Below are 17023 nucleotides of genomic sequence, written 5' to 3' on the forward strand. Positions count from 1 at the left end.
AAGGCACAGGAAATTTTCTTCTAGCCTTTTGTAATCATGATCAGGGCTTCTTGGATCATTAGTCAGGTTTTCAGTTAGGAAAAAATTACCCTCCTGCAAAGGTGTGTTACGTAAACGTGAAGTTCTGTCAAGTTGCGTTCATCTCAGCGTGGACATCAAACTGCATCACATGAGTCCTTTGGCCTCACCTCGGATGACTCATGCTTCTTTTACATAAAAAGTTCAGCTGACCTTTTTTTCCTCCCCTCTCCCTTTTAGTATGACAAAATCACTCTTGCCAGTTTCAAATTAATATTTCAATTTTCAACCTATCTGTGACATGTTCAATGATAAATCAGTATCTCTTTCCTTATACACCTTCCCTGGGTGAACTATTTAGATAAATATAACACTATAAACTATCTTTGTTATCCAAAAGTTTTGCTGGCCAGAACACGTGATGCCTGGGATCTTGCCCCTTTTTAGCAATATGACTACTGTGATGCTTATGTATTCAATGCCTGATCTGCTCACCTTTTCTTACAGGCTGTCCAAGCACACTCAGCAGTCTTAAAGTGCTTGAACAGATGAAGAAACTCCAGGAAACGGTGAGCCAGAAAACCAAGCTGGCGATTGGGGATGTTGTCAGGGTCAGAGGTTACATCCGAACCTACCGGCAACAAAGAGAAATCCAGGCTTCGTGTTTTTGTGAGTGTTACGGATCTGTGACGTATGTAACTTGGTTGTCTTTATTTAGGAGTCACAAGCTGTGTGTAATTCATTGAACAATTTTCACTTTATTTTCTGGCATCTCATTTTTCTAAAGAGATTTTCATCTGTATGCCTTTATTTTAATTTTAGCAGTGTAAGGTTAGAAAATACGCTACTTAATGTGTGGGATCAGACTGCCCATAAATGAGGCATTCCTAGAAAATCTATAAAGATGACCAGAATGCATACAAGAAGGTTGTCCAGATATTATGATCGGGTATCTGTGATAGTGAATTGCTCTTCATTTTTATTTGTGTTGAAGTAGAACAACCAAGACCCATAGGAAGGGAATTGATGACCTTCTGTGTCACACTTCATCAGGAGTGTTTTCTGCTTTGAAGAAACAGTTGTTTGTTGCAGCCCCTATAATCCATTCCACAGGCAGATAGCAATTTATTGTCACATTTTTACATTAAAGCTCAAGTTTTCCTAAACGATCTGGCTCTGCAGAATGACTGAGAAGCATTCCTCCTTGTCACTCTGGCACATATCCGACAGCTGTTTGGACAGTAGTCCATTATTTGTATCCCAGGAGCTTCCAGTTGCATAACATCTATTCTCCTCAGTGCCTGTGCTATTGTGTAACTGGAGAAGCCTGTCTTTTAAAAGCCTTGTGTAGCTCAGATAGAAAGTTTCTAGTTTTTTTAGCTGTAGCTAAAATCTGAGAGGGTAGTCAACCCTCCTTTCCAAACAGAAGTTTTATGAATATATAACCCATTCAAGGGTGGGTACCAATGCCATTGTTTCATTAAAGGAGAGCCACACAGTTCAAATGGCCTCTAAATTGCTTTCAGATTGGCACAAACAAAACTCCTTACTATATGCTAACTTCGTTTAATGTGTAAAGACTGCTGAAAGGTAAAATATAGGTCACAAATTCCCGTTTAATAAGTTTTCAGATAAAAGCGTAGTCTGCAATACACTGTGGTCATTTACCAGCTTGTAAACCGTAAAAGCGGGAGTGACCTTTGTGGTTTTGTTTTCATAATAACAAACAAAATTTGCCGATTTAATACTGGCATGTGCAACTCCATTGTGCTGCCTCAGGTATGTTTGTTTAAAAGATGAGTCTGTGTGTTCTTTTTTCCGCTCCAGATAAAGTGGATGATCCTGTGTGTGATGTTCAGATTTCAAGAATGTTGGAGCTCCCTTGTCTCTATAGAGAAGTTTACGATAAACCTTTCCAAAGCCCAGGGGAGGGACAGAGGTAAATGTGGTATCCAGACTGGTCTAAAGGCAAAGCATGGGATTTCATTATTGCTTATTTGTTATTTAACTGTGGAGAAAGATGGAACAGGGCCCCACTGTGATTTAGACTCTGCGCAAGCATTTAGTAGCAGTCTTCTTTTCTCCTAAATAATTGATGATCCATACAGATGAGATACTTGTTCATAATCTGAGAAAAGAAGTATAAAGCTGAACTAAAATGAATACTAGGAAGGTAGTAAAATACTGTGCATGGACCTCTTGCATCTCTTAAAGCGAGTGAGTCTGGAACAAGATTTGCAGGTGAGATCAACAAATTAAATGGGTGAGCAACCTTGGCTGATTTTGTTTTACATATAAGGATAAAGAGCTCATCAATCAAAATGTTCCTGAATCTGCTGCCCTTGTCTGCAAATCATGATTGTATAACCTCAAACTAATTCAAACACGTTACTGTATTCAGTTTAAGGGTAGCTGGATACTTATTGGCAGGCCTGATGCATGTAGTGTGCTTTTAGAGACTGCAGATCTTAAAATGCCAACACTGTTACAATCAATGATTGAAAAGGAACAGCTAGATGTTCAATACGTTTTAAAATGGTCTGTTTTAATTAAGGGTTTAGATTCAAATTCTTTAAGGACGATAGCATACCTCCTGACCTTTGAAAACCGGTCTACCAGGCTAACATTAGGCAGTTGATCTAAAAATATCAGTAGTGTATTTCTTGCCTTTTAACCTGTTCTCTGCATCCTTGTAGTGGCCCAGAGGGTGTGGATTTCTCAATTTGTATTCTGCATGAGAAAGTGAAAGACTTCCTACTAGAAAACAAAATTCAGACCTTTTACCAACAGGAGCTGGAAATGATTGATACTCTGGTGTCCCTGGCTGGTGGGCCGCTCTCCGGTCCCAGCTGTCAGGTGAGTGACTGTAACTGTTTGAAGTTTTTGGTAGGGAAAATAATGCCATGAATTCTAAACAGTCAGAGGAGAGACTGATGCATTCAGAGGATTCAAAAACTGTAAGTGCTTTTTCCTCATCGTTAGCTTTATGCATGAATTATTTACACGGCTTGAGAAACCTTTTCACTTGGGATATTTGAAGTTGGACTGAAGAAAGCCACAAGAAAATTCTGTTGTATTAGGGCTGAGTAACCTTACAGCATGCAATGTGCACTGACTTACCTAGATCTGTGAAAAATGTCACTGATCTCTTTAAGGCACTCGAGCTGTTTGGTTCAGATGTTTGAGATTCTGAATTTGCTCGGGAGAAAGGAGGACAATTTTGGGCCTTATTTCTCATTTGAAGTACAATATATTAGTATAGATGTGGCTTTCAATAGGAGATTATAATGAGTGAATGAAAAATGCTCTATCAAACACTTCTGTTCTTGGACATCCCTAGTTGTGAAAGGTCATGATTGAAAGGGTCAGAAGGTGGCATTTAGATGAAATCAGTTTACATGTAACTGCATGTAACCAAATTGTTAAGAAGCTTCCCAGTGAGATAGTATGCTCTTGACCCGCTACAAGAGGATAGAAAAAAAAAAACATTTTGTAAAATGGTTTTACATTACTTTGTTATTTGGATATATTACAAGCTGGGTTCTCAACAGGTGTGAAGTGATAAACTTCTGCAAAATTAAGAGTTACAGATTTTAGCAAGTTACCAACAGCAACTGAAACATGAATCCAGAGCATTATGACTCACTTGTTTACTTTTTGGTTTTCCGTAAAGGAATAAATTCATGGTGGTCATTTTTGGTGCCTGACCCAGACATGCACCATTAGAAGTGCTATGTTATATTAGTAGATAATATTAATTTACTACTTTAAAAAAAGTCCCTTGTGAATGAGGCCAAATAATAATAAAAAAGTAGCTTGATTCTTGTTTGCCTCAGTGAACTGCTTCTGATAACTGCTTCTTGTTTTATTTTTATTAAAGGCATTTTTGTTGTTTGCTTTAAAATGATCACAGACATAAGCAAGGACAAGAACTACTCTGATTTGTAACCGAAAAGTTTGATACTAGAAAATCCAACGTGGAACAGGGTATTTTTCTAAACCAGCTGGAAGAATACTAAAAGTCCTCAGACACTTTACATAAGAGGAAGTAGTGGTCATTGTGACTAATACTGGAAATGTCCGTCTCTGAAGTTTCAGCATTTATAGAAAGATTAAGATGAATGACTTGCAAAGCCATTTAAAGAAGGAACTGGTGCAGAGCAAACATAAAGGCATCTCCATCCCTCCTCCCCTGCTCCCCACAGCATCAGCACTGCTAGTAGTCATGAGGAACTATCTTAATTAGTAGCTGTTGCTCCTGACCCTGATGCAAGGGTGTGAGTATATGTCCCAGGAATCTGGGCACACAGATGCTTATTTAGAAATTGCAGTTCTCTCCATTGCCCTTTGGTATTAATTCCTTGCAAAGAGGATTATATCTCTTTGCATAAGAAAGAACATTCAGTTGTCAAGTGACCTGAATGCCTTGACAGTGCTCCTAGTAGCGCTCTGGAAATGTATTTTGTTGTTCCTCTGCCCTGTCCCTTGAAGACGTCACTTCCCATACGTGGCGAAACATCGAGTACCCAGTTTGATCCACAAAAATAAATAATAGATCTGATTTCTCTACTTCTTCCTGTCTTTTTCCCTATGTAGTCTTCTGTTTTGCATCTCCCTCAAACCAAAAGGATGAAGGGTGCTGCTAGTGTAGAATGATTTTATATCATGCCTATATACCAAGGCATGAGATAGGTGAGTGGAGAAAACTGTAAGCCTTAAGCCACAGTACAATACACATACTTGCTCACTTCTTGCACTTTTCCTGGCTGTGACGGGATATTTTGATGTATAATTGGTCTTTTACATTTTTTCCTGTTTCCAGTGTTGTAGCACAGTTGCTGTTTAAACTCTTTCCTTGACCTTCTCTTCCTTTCTCTGTGCTCCTAGGAGATGTGGTGCACTCCCTTCATCTCTTTCCCGTCTTTTAGAGTATTTGCACAGTGTTTATCAACGTGGGAGGGTATCTTCTCATGGAAAATTTCCTCCAGGGTGGTGAGCTGCTATGGAATCACTGGCAGTGGAGTGGAACAGGGGGGTGAAGATGGAAGGAGGTAGCTGAGGTAGGCAGCATCTTTCTGTTCCTTTTCAGGATTACTGTATCTAAACCCTGTCCATGTCCCACACGTGTTCTAAAAGATGTAGTTCCAGTCCTAATGGTTCCCCAGCAGTGCAGTCATTTGGCCCTCCAGAAGGATAAATTTCCCTCTAGCCGGTGCATATGGCAGAACTTAAGTCATGTCCTCTGCTCAAACTAGGTAACTTTTAGTTTTATAGTTACAGAGGACAGGTGAGAGAACTCGATGTTTTTAAAAATAATTACAAATTAACAAATATGTTTGATTTTTAAAACTAGTAAAGCTTTATTTCACATAACCAGTGTCCCCTCTATTCCTAATTGGTAGCCTTTTCCTTAAAACAAATGTCTTTTGAGTCTGAAGGGGTGGCTACCACAGGGAAAACTACAAGCAAGAAGAAAGGAAAAGTCGTCTTGTGATTAGAGAACCGAAAGAGTGTACTTACTGGACTTAGACAATTAATGGTTTGGGGTTTTTTTTTGTTGTTTGTTTAGAGAAAAAAAATGTTAATGTGAACTTGATCCATCCAGTTTCTGAACTGGAATAAGTTTGACTTGCAACCAGTCGATCTTGATCAGCCCTTTTTGTGTACTACTTCCATGCCTAGGCTATAGCGTGTGCTATTTTCCTACCATTCTAGTTGGTGCATGTCACTAGCTTGGACTTAGTAATGCTTTCCAAACTCTACTGTTTGTACTTCCCTTGATTTGAATATTATCTCAAGGTCAGCAGTGACAAGTAGAAAAAGCAGGGAGTTTTACAGTGTTATACTTACCCCGGCCATGTACATTGTACTGTAGCTATAACAGAGTGCTTTGCACTATACATTCCTGATGTTATTTTCTTGTCTTCCTGCCTCTTCAGGAAGCTTCACTGCTACTTTAAATATGTATATTGCAGTGCTTATTATAGGAGTCCAGGACTGACACATCCAGAATCACTATTACTAAAATTATCACCTGTCTAAACCGAGGCTTAACTGTTGTGTGAGAAATTGCAAAGGGCAATTTCCATGAGTAGTATCACGTGTGTGGTTATACCAGGAAACTTTAACACCGTCAGGGTGTGTTGTGATTTGTAATGAGCCAAAGGTTACATACTTTCAGTGTTCAAACTAATTCCTGTACCACTTCATTCTTTGACCTATTATTGATTGTACAGGGAGTTTATTTTGCTTTAAAGACCTGAGAATAATTGGTTGCACAGCACCAGCCCACTAAACTATGTGAGGCTCGCCAGCTGGAATATGTTGGTTAAAATATTGACTTAATTCTGGAGACATGTATTCTGTTGGCTTTGCTAGAGTCCATGGCTGGACTTAGGAGGGGGGTAGTGATAAATCATTATTCAATAGCCGCTTCTCCAAGCGGAGTGTGGGGGCGTGCGCTTCGCAAAAGTGATGATTGATTTTAGGGTGGTCCTGTGTTTGGATGTCCAGCTTCATTTATTTAAAAAGGATCTAATTTGAGAGGGACAGGGAGAACCCCTGCTGTCAGCACTTCAGGGAACCTGAAACTTAAGGCATGCTTGAAGGGAGACACTTTGAAAAATGACTTATGAATGTTGCGAGAGGGAAATTGAAAATCCAGATTCAAATCTCACTAGTGCTTTGGATCAGCATTTAAACTACCTAATACCGGCAAATGCTTTGAATTTCTTGGATAATAAGCTTTGTAAAAGTAAAGTGATGGTTGATAAGCTGTGATTTGGAAGGAACTATGTTAACAGCTATAAACGCATCTTTGTAACTGTTGAAATGCAAGCATTTCTCCGTCTCCTCCTGAAATAAAAGCAGGAATGTGAAATCAGGTAGGATTTTATAGTCCCAAATTTCTTCTGTCTGTGTTCAGCCTTCTCTAGATCTCTGCTAAGTAGGCAAAATCCCAAGCTTCAGTGTACATTGGCTCTCAGGGGATTGTGCAAGTTCAGAAGAAAAGAGGGTCTGGTTTGGCATAAAAGAAAGGTGAGGTATTAGGGAGACAGGCTATTGACTTTTGGATTTGCAGGATGAGAAATTGGAGATGTTTTGGGTGGACCAAAAGAACAGATCAAATAACTTTAGGTGGTGTTCACAAAGAACTTGTCAATTTGTTGATTTACTCAGAGGGCTAGAGAGGCAGAAGCATGTTCTAGAGCATGCTAGAAAACAAAAACACAAAAACTTTTCCCATTATTTCAGGATAATATTAAAGTCGCTGGATAGGGCAAGAGCCCTCATCTGTTTTTCGGAGGTAATTCTCCCATAGAGCCCATTCCTTCAGACTCTGCAGCACATATGAGAGGGTGCTGATATGTAGCAGCTTCTTCCTTATTTTCTCACTCCCAAGTCTGCCTCTCTGCCTTCTCTCTGTCAATCTCTTGACTTACTTTCTTAGTGATTCTGTTTCACTATCCATCCAGGCAGAGCTGTGTGTCAGTTCACACGGAGTCTGTTTTTAATTATCTCCCTTTTCTGACGGGATCTCAGTGTTAAGCCAAACTGAATAATTATCCTTCTTCTTTGGAGATATTTTTATCTTTTTTTCCCCTCGCCAAATGTTTGCTTTCACATTAAAAATTGATCAGAGTCTTGAGGTGGTTGCTTTGCTAGCAGTTTCTTTGGATTCTTGAGGATTTATTCCTGCATTTGTTAGAGGCAAAGCCTCTTCATTTTAGGTACAGCTATGAGAATGTGCTTTTCACAGAATGGTTGAGGTTGGAAGGGGCCTCTGGAGATGACCTAGTCCAGCTCCCCTGCCAGGCAGCATCACCTAGAGCACGTTGCACAGGATGGCATCCAGGCGGGTTTTGAATATCTCCAGAGTCAGAGACTCCACAGGCAACCTGTTCCAGTGCTCTGTCACCCTCACAGCAAACAAGTGTTTTTTTCATATTCAGCTGGAAATTCTGCATTTCAGTTTGTGCCCGTTGCCTCTTGTCCTGGAGAAAAAAAATAAAAATAAAAAATTAAGAGAAAGCATTCGCTCTTCACTTACAAAGCAAACAAAATCCCTTTCTTCTATATTTTGTTTGTTTCTTCAGTTCATAAGAAGCAGCACTATGAAGAGAAGTATGATAGAGGTATTAATGGTGTGACTGGAATGGTGTCCAGATGGAAGGTCAGGTTTGTAGTTAAAAGTAGTGTCTGTTGTTACACGGATACAGCTGTGGTGGGCAGGGGGACAAGCAAACATTCACACAGTAAAGTCCTTCTGTAACAGGAGAAAACTTGAAGCCAAATAAAGATGAAGAATAATAGCTATTCTTCTGTGGTAATTGTCTTGGACTATAAGGTAATTATTTTTGACTAACGATTTGAGAGGAAGAAGATTGCTGTTGTTGGACAGAAAGAAAGAGTGAGAGAGAGAGCTGTGATTATGGCCTGCTGAAACACTGAGGGGAAGGGCATAGGAAAAGGAGCATGATAATGCCAATATCTCTGTTGGATCTCCTAAACCATTCCTGGTTAGGCCTGTCAATTCCCAGGCTTAGAGCTAGTCCGAGTTGGACTTGAGCCTTAGAAATGGATGGAAGTAATGTCTTGTGAAGGGACGTTCTTCCATTACTAACCTGGTGTCTGTCACCACGTGTCCATGTGAATTCACACTGGTGCACGATGGTTGCTTGTTTCGCTCCCAGCATTTTTGTGAGTTCCCCTGGTGAATGAAGTAGGATACACGAAGCCTGATACTTCTGCTCAGGACAGGATTGGAGCGTTTATGGAGACAGTTGAAGAAATGGCTTGGCAAATCTTGCTTTGGTTGCTCTGGTGTGGTCTGGTTCCATTCATCACGTTTGCTTGTGGGAAGCAGCTTAGCTCTGTTCTCAAAGGAAACCACAGGGAGCACAGTGTGTTCCCAACAGATGTGGAAACAACAATTGGGGAATTGAAGCAGCCTTTGTAGATAAATGGAAGGTTGAAACAGTGGGACAGATAAAGATGGGAAAGAATGTAATGGTCTTGCCCTTATCTGCCCATACGTTCTCCTCTCCACAGCTGATTCTTTATTTCCTTCCACTTCCCCAGCTGTCATTCCACTGTCTTAGCTCTGCTCTATTTCCAAACAAATCCTGCTTTTCCCTGATTCCCCCCCCCCATTTTTTACTTCCTACTCTGCTAGCAGTGTCCTGAACCCTTCACACAAGACTTATTTCCCACCTGCCTTCTAACCTCCATCGTTTGTTTCCTTATCTCATATATCTGTCTTAATTTCTTGCATGCTCTTTCTCCTTACGTTTCATTAGGGCTGTGGAGAGACTTTTAAAAGCATGACTAGAATGTTTGTAAAAATTTGGAAACTAGGGGACAAGAAACAAATATTATTCTTACCAGTTTCCTTCTTTTCTTTGGACCCAGCTTCAGCTTGATATCAGGAGATGGAGATCCAATTCCCAGCGCTTGGATTCCTCTTGAATATCACCTTACCAAGCACTGATCTTTCCATCTTCTTCCCATATACCCTTCATTCCCAGAAAACAACATAGAAAAACCATCAAAGCTGATGAGCTCAACAGTCAAATTCTCTGTAAGCATCACAGGCCTATTCCAAAAGAAGAGGGCTCTCAGTACATAACCAAATAGCTGTGACATGCAAAGAAAGCAGTTAGGAGATTGTACAATTCTGAGGAAACCACAAGCTTCTGGTATTTTTTTTTTTTAAGCCTGAGGTGTTGGTTAGTTCATATGTGACTGATTAAGTTAACAGGTTGGTTTACATGTAACAAATAAGATTTGTGACTTACCAAATAAAGAAAAATGTGGAAAAAAATGACGTGAAGTTCTCTTGCTCTTGAAATTGTCTGGAGCTTTTGCCATCAGCTTTAGTTGGGCTGAGATTTCTCACCATCTGCTTTGTACATTTCTTCCCTTCCAGGTGAATTCAAAAACTGACTCCAGCTCCAAAAGGATTCACAGTGTTTTTAAGGAAGCAATAAGGATGCTACAAGAAGAAGGAATGGTTTTCCAGAAACCTAGTAGCTCCAAGGACTTGTACCATGTAAGGAACTGAGCTGTGATTGCAAATATATTCAATGGTATGACTATTTTATAGTTTCAGAGTAGAAATATTTCAGGAAAGGAATGCTGTCTGTTTATTCCAAAGGCTTATCTACGGCTTTCTTTACTCTTGTTTTTACCAATCTGTCACCCATTGAGCTTATCTTTTTGTAACTCGGTGCCAGTCGTCAGCACTGCTGCTATTCTGGGTGCAGTCTGTTTTCAACCTAGGTTGCTTAACTGTACGCTGATGAGACAGAGCACACTGAAGGCTGGGACAGGTCTCTATCAGGTTTAGGTTAAAACTCAGTGTTCTGTTGAGTTGGATGCCCTCTTTTGGGTTGATTCGGTATCTCATGTTCTTCTCCTAACTCCTGAATGCTGCTAACATTGCTCAAAAAGATAACTGAAGATTTAACATGCGTTATTAATCTTGGAGGCAGCATATCTTGCTGACTGTAGTTATGACAATGTAAGTTTAGAATACATTGTGGCCTTGATGTATGGCCATGATACATCCTTTTTAACATCCATTCCATTTACTGTGAAATAGACTACTGTAAATTGCCAATTTCTTCCGTTACCTCCAGGTGACTGACCATGATAAGGAGCTGCTTAAAGTGACCCTCGATGTGGTTAAAGAGGACTGCCGAAAACCCAGGCGTAAGTACCGGTGTGGTCAGGTTTCTGGTGAGCTATGAGCTGGTGCTGATATGTCGATGACAATCTCTCCTCCTGCTGCTGGATTAGGTACACTTCCTGCCCTTACCCTTGAACTCGAAGCTGAGTTGCTTGTGTAGCTCATCGGTGTAGCTAAAATCAGAAGTGCAGGAGCAGCTTCCTATGAGCAGAGAGAGAGAGAGCACATGTGCCCAGAATGAAGCAACCTCTCAGATCTGAAATGAGCAGCCATTACCTAAGATCAGTATCTTTTGAGTGTACATAGATTTTGGGAGGAACCAAATGCAATGAGGTTAGGTCAGCAACTAATAGCAGTTGCTTTGCACTCCGGGTAGGTAGCAGATCTTGCTAGTTCAGTTTCTACATGGGAGTTGACACAAAAGCGGTAGTACAGAAAAGTGAAATCCTCACCTCCATTAAGCCAACAGTAACATTCACTTATGTCAGTAGGATATTCTCTGTAGGTTTTAAGCAAGTGCAGAGTTCGAGTGGCTGTTCTTTACAGGTAGGGATTTCAGACTAACAAAATCCACTTCTTTTCATGTAATATACCTCGTCTGGCTTCCGAGTTATGCTGTTCCTGAAGCATATTGTGTCTTATTCCCGTTGCAATAGCCAGTGCTTGACTTGAATGGCTGCTAATTACACAGGTACATTGATACAAGGTTTGTCAATTCACTGGGCAGAACATGTTAGCAGGGATCACTTGCTGCTGGAGTGCAGCTATTTGTGGGGTAAAATGTAGTAAAGAATAAATGACTGACTAGAATATAAAGCATATACTCTTAAATGGCTTTTATCCTTATACCATCATAATTACGCTAGAGCTTGTAGGACCTGATCTGTGATGGTTATCCTGCAGAGAAAAAAGGGTGAGTGAAGTGGAATGATTTTTGAGTTTCCAACTGGCTATCTTAAGCAATAGCGCAGCTGTTAACATGGTTTATGTGTGGAAATAAAAGTTTGTCTCTCTGAGGGGTTGGTGGGAGTAGCTGTTACAGGGCAAACAGTTGAAGATGAACTTAGTTACTGGAGGCTGTTTCAGTGCAACAAATTACAGTATATTTTCTGTTGTCTTTTATCCATTAACAAATACAAACACCTTCTCTGTAAAAGGCAAATCAGTCCTCTGTCCATTTTACAGATCAGCAAGTTCTCTTGGAAACACTTTTTTTTTCCTAATTGGGCCACTATAAAAGCCAGAACTTGTATGTATGTAGTTGGTGCAGGACACCAAGCCTGGTGTGCATTGTCACAGTGGTGATACACTCTCCCTGCTCCACCAGAGGTTAAGTTCTTTCTTCCAGTCAACAGCAGCCAGAAACTGGTAGATAGTCACAGAGAAACCTTTGCAGAGCCTGGAGTTCTCAAAGCTATTTTTTTTTTTCATACTGAGCAGGGAAAAAATAGCAATTGCTTTACAGAGCCTCTTGTTCTCCTTGAAACTTCCCATCTGTTTACTTTCCTGTTGTAAAAAGCACATTTTCCAGGTAAGTCTCTCTTCCTCTGATGGTTTTCAGAAGGACCGTTTCAATTTTCTGGTCACTGGTAATAGAAGACTTTGAGAAGGAAAACCAAAAAAGCTTCGATGAAAACCAGCAGGATACTTTTGAATATTTTATCGTCCCTGAATGATGCAATGGCACAGAGCTCAACGTAACTGTCGGGCCCCCTCTGCTGTCCATGGGCGGGTACAGCCACCCTCTTGGCCTTGATGAGAGAGCAGGCTCCCGGTGAGAAAATAGGAACATGGTAGTACCTCAAAGGCTTTTGCTTGGTTATTGCAAGAAATTCGTACCCGTTTTCCTTCAAGAGCAACGTTAATCTTCCATTACAGTAAGACTGTTTTTATGATAAACCAAACTCTTCTATCCAAATCAGCTACTTCTCTGCTAGCTTTCAAGGCAATGCCTCACCCCAATCATTTCTTGTGACACACTCTCAGGCCCAACCCAGCTGCCTGGAACTATTGTACAAACAAAAAAAACCCTCAGCATGACTAGTCTGAGCTCCACAAACCCTCATCTGTAATATGTCAACATTGTAATCCTAGTCCTTGGTTCTAATTGTAATTCCCAACAGCCTGATCTGAAGTGCCTTTACAAGAGTCCACTCTGGGTCTATCTGGAGGCTTAAGACAGCCAGAAATGGGTGACAGGATAGTTTGACTCCAGACTGAACTGCAAAATGGTAGACTTAATCCAGACTTGTTTCTTTTCCTGGTGCATTTGTTCTGGTTTTAGGCTTAGATGAAGCTAGTGGTAGAGAGTATAAAGCCAAAACTACCTAAAGTTAAATTCAATGTGTCCAACTGGACCTCTGTGCCACATGTCCACAATAGGCAAAGAGTAGTTGCTCTCTAACTCTGTCCCCTCTTATATCAGTAGGCAAGGCAGTTTATCACAGCCTGGATTACCTGAGATCATGGACAAAAGCCCATTGTGTCAATGAAAGAAGGACAGCATCACACCACTGCAAAGCGTGTATTCCCTCTAACTTGGGCTGTAGCCTAGGAATGTATCCGGGCTACTTAATTATTGTACACACCTGTGATTACCCCAAAATGCCATTTTCTACCAGCATCTAGAACAAAAGATGTATTGTATTGTTGGGTAATACCTGAGTCACTAATCTAATTCATCAGGGCTTAAGCTAATTTACTGTAGATCAGGGATGGGCACTCTGACCGTCTTATGACAAACCTGTGACTAATCCAAAATGCAGCTACCCACTTTGTTTGCAGCAGCAGTCACTAAGAGCAGGTAGACACCTTGTTCTGTTCTCTGCACTTATCCATCCTAGGGTGGTGAATGTATTTTCTTCTAGCCACAAAGGTCTTTCATCACACCAAGCCACTGACTTCTAAAGAAATATCCTTGCCTGAATTATAGTCTGATAGGAGTTAGGCTGAAGTGTACACCAGTACACAGTGCCACATCCTATCTACCTGTGACTTTTCTCAGCAGCTTCTAAGGCAATTCTGGGACTTAGCTAATTCTAGAGTTAGGGACTTGCTAAAATAAAACCAAAAGCAACAGCAAAATAGGACAGGGATCTTCTTGGCCCCAGAACTTCAAACAAATTTCTCACTAGCTGTATCAAACTTACCTTATGTCATCTGAGCTGAGGTGGAGGAAAGTCACTCGTGTTAATGTGCTTCATTTATGCTAGTTTTCCATTGTTAGCCATGGAGGAGAACAATCTCTGTTGTTGTTTTGAGAACTTGAGGGAAAGACTGGGATCCTGCAGCACTGATGGTTAGTGAGTTTACAGGGTCTGTGGGGGGAATTGTTGGTAGGTACAACTGAGCTTCAATTAATGGCTCCATCAGGCACACAGTAGCTGCTGCATGCTGTACTGCAGTCGTTATGGACATCTGTTTCTGACTTGCTCTCTAGGAAAAGGAATTATTTTTATATTTCTGCTTTCGTGTACATTTTCAGGGTTTGTTACCTTTAAAATGAGATAAAACTTGATACCGAAATTCTGTGACTTTCTACTCCAGTAATTGTTTGAGAAGTTTCAAGTGTAGGAATGGGATTGCATCTCTAGCTGAACAAAAGTTGCACTGTGACAGTTTTTCCACAAGATGACAGTATTGGGCAAGTAGTCACATCTGGCCACGGGCCTGCCTCCTGTTCCAGACGTTTTTAGTGCTGGATACAGGCAAAAGGATTTTCATTTGGTTTCTTCTGTTCACGATGAACTGCAGTTGCAGAAGCTGGATGGCTTGTATAGGTGGACTGTGGAGGTGCCTTAAAGTTGTTATCCTCCTCATCAGGTTGTACCATATGAGCACTGTTTGCAAGACTGATTATCATTCACATTCATGATTAGTGTTACAACCCTGACTTTCCCAGCAAAGTCAGTGGGAGCATTTGGTAAGTGGAGAACTGTAGGCACAGACTGGATCTCCTCCCTCTGAATATGAGCGTCTCTGCTGCAGTACTTAAGGCATTCTTCATCTGATAGCTGTTTATTTTCTTGCGACTGATTTGGATTATAATGGTTAAAAAGAAGCAGTTAGACTGAGTTCTTTCCTCTGTGCCTGGCTACATTTTCCTTTTTTTATCTTTTTCCTACAGATGTTGAAAAAGGCTGCCACTTTCTTCATATCCTGAGTTGTGTTCAGCAGAACTACAACCCCAGCCTGGCTGAAGTGGTGATGCACCGTGTCTTGGAACTGCTGGAGAGTAACAGTGATGTTGTCAGCACTATGGAAGGATACTATATGGCATTTTAAAGAGGGAAGATGAGATAAGTTTGTTCTGGTCCAATCAGGATAAAGTGAGGAATAAGGAACGGTTGGGACAGAACTCTGACACTGAAAAACTGCTATTACCAAGTATGAGCTAGATGGGGGGGGGAAAAAGAGTGTTCTCCTTCTCCAAGTGCTATTTTTGTCCAGCTCCTGAGAAGTTGTCCAAATATTTGTTTTAATATTCTTGCTGACTTCCTCCTTATTACTAGTGAAAGTTGTATCAAACTGATTCTGGACGTCCTAACACAGCAGGGGAGCTGGAAAAGAAGCTGGACTTTTTCTCTGCATGTCCTTCCCTGATAAACAGTAAGATGTGACATGGCCATCTCACATCTATGTCTGGTGAGCCCTAAAGAGAAGTCACTGCTAAAGAGCACTGTTTACAGTAATGATCATGTCAGGACTCATCATTCTGGCTTAAAGACTGATGTTGTGATCTTTCCATATGGTAATAGCTGTTCTTTTTATGTATGCTTTATAATAGCTAGAGAAAGCACGTGAAAGAAAACAATCAAAAGGTTTGCCTGTTCTTCCTGGCAGTGTTGGTGCACCCATGTATGTATATGTATATTCCTGAATGTGCACGGATATGCTACTCCTAAAGCAGTCCCCACCTTCCTCTGAGAAGTAATATTCAGGAATGAGGTCCAGCATCCCTTTCCCATCCTGCAGCCTTCTCCACTGCTTGTAAAGCTTGTCTGGATTCCACTGGCTACTGCATACACTACTGATGCATGTTATTGTGGATTCTATTCAGACAAGAAGTCTCAAAATCAGCCACTGTTTTGCTGTTTATTTTTAAATTGCTTTCTATATCACAAACGATAAACCATAAATCAGGTGCTTTGGAAAAGAAAATATGAAAACCAGCAAGACTCGCTGTGACCTTCTTGCTTCCGGTTGCCTTTTGCATCTTCTTCCTTGTCACCTTCAGGAAAAGTACTATCCATATTCATGCTTGCAGTAGAACACAAGACATTAATGAAATAAGATCAGCCTGGAGAAGGTTACCATGCAAGGCATTTGACCTAGAATAATCAAAATTCTGGTGTGTGCCAAAGTTTTCAAAGCCTGGAGCTGTTCAGTATCTGCTTGGAGGGCTTGCTGCAGCAGGGGCTTGTCTAAGTACTCTGTTTAATTAATGGTGTGGAGGTGATACCTTCAATTTCAAAAGAGTAAAAAGGAAAAATGTATCCTTCCTCGCTGCTCTGCACCTTCCCTGTAACAGCTGAACTAGCAGACTCCCAGGAGGCAGATGTAGTGGTAAAGCCCTATAAGGATTGACATAGCAGGGGAAAAATAAACCACATGCATGAGGAAAGCCAGTGAGTAGCCCCATGTGTGCCAAGTCTCTGGTTTGCTGTTATATTATATGCCTCGTTCCAAGCCGTAGCTGCAGTGAGATATAGGCTAAGAGAAAAGTATGATGAAATATTTGGCATTTGCATTGAGAGGCCTGTGGAAAACTCCAGCCTTAAAGAGATGGTGCATTTGTCCATAGTGGAAAACCATGCGTGAGTCATTATTTCACTGTAATTTCCCTACTTGCTGCAGAGCTTAATAGCTGGCTTCCCTGCAGGCTGCCTCTATTTCTAGCATTACCGCTGTGTTAAGAGTTAGGTACCTTCTAGGCAGATCTTGGTGCGGGCCTGAACAGGTGCCAAAAAGACGTACCTGTGCAGAAGGAAATAGAGGAGAAAGGGATTAAGGAAGAAGTGTAGAAGACTTTCATTTTCTATGGATCTCTCTGGAAAGCAGGGAGGGAAGTCCAGATACTGAGTGAAGTGGTACTGAGGGGAACTGCAAGTTTAATTGATGCCTACAAAAAGGCCTGCATGGTCGTATTGTCAAGGGGGAGCTGAGCTTTTCAGATTCCTGCTTCCTTATACTGATCAGTTGGAAGTGATGCTTCAAAACAAAAGCTGATAATGGGAGAAGTAGGTTGGGATATTAGTTCCCAGCTTAAGGTTCAGACTCACTTCAGGAGTTAACCATATGTTACCGCTTGATTGT

The 17023-nt window shown here is 40.9% G+C and overlaps 1 protein-coding gene across 3 annotated transcripts in view; it reads left to right on the forward strand.

The window, feature by feature from the left end:
* The window catches only part of STN1 (STN1 subunit of CST complex), a 42389-nt gene extending 25871 nt beyond the window's left edge, over positions 1 to 16518 (forward strand). For all 3 annotated transcript variants that reach the window (XM_035547903.2, XM_035547905.2, XM_035547904.2), the window contains 6 exons: positions 526 to 687; positions 1846 to 1957; positions 2715 to 2874; positions 9947 to 10069; positions 10659 to 10731; positions 14835 to 16518. In XM_035547903.2, coding sequence (XP_035403796.1) covers positions 526 to 687; positions 1846 to 1957; positions 2715 to 2874; positions 9947 to 10069; positions 10659 to 10731; positions 14835 to 14992 — 788 coding nt within the window. In that variant the 3' untranslated portion in view covers positions 14993 to 16518. The remainder of the gene's footprint in view (positions 1 to 525; positions 688 to 1845; positions 1958 to 2714; positions 2875 to 9946; positions 10070 to 10658; positions 10732 to 14834) is intronic.
* Positions 16519 to 17023: the final 505 nt, after the last annotated feature.

The sequence above is a fragment of the Cygnus atratus genome, chromosome 7, assembly GCF_013377495.2.
Source record: "Cygnus atratus isolate AKBS03 ecotype Queensland, Australia chromosome 7, CAtr_DNAZoo_HiC_assembly, whole genome shotgun sequence".
Classification (NCBI taxonomy): domain Eukaryota; kingdom Metazoa; phylum Chordata; class Aves; order Anseriformes; family Anatidae; genus Cygnus; species Cygnus atratus.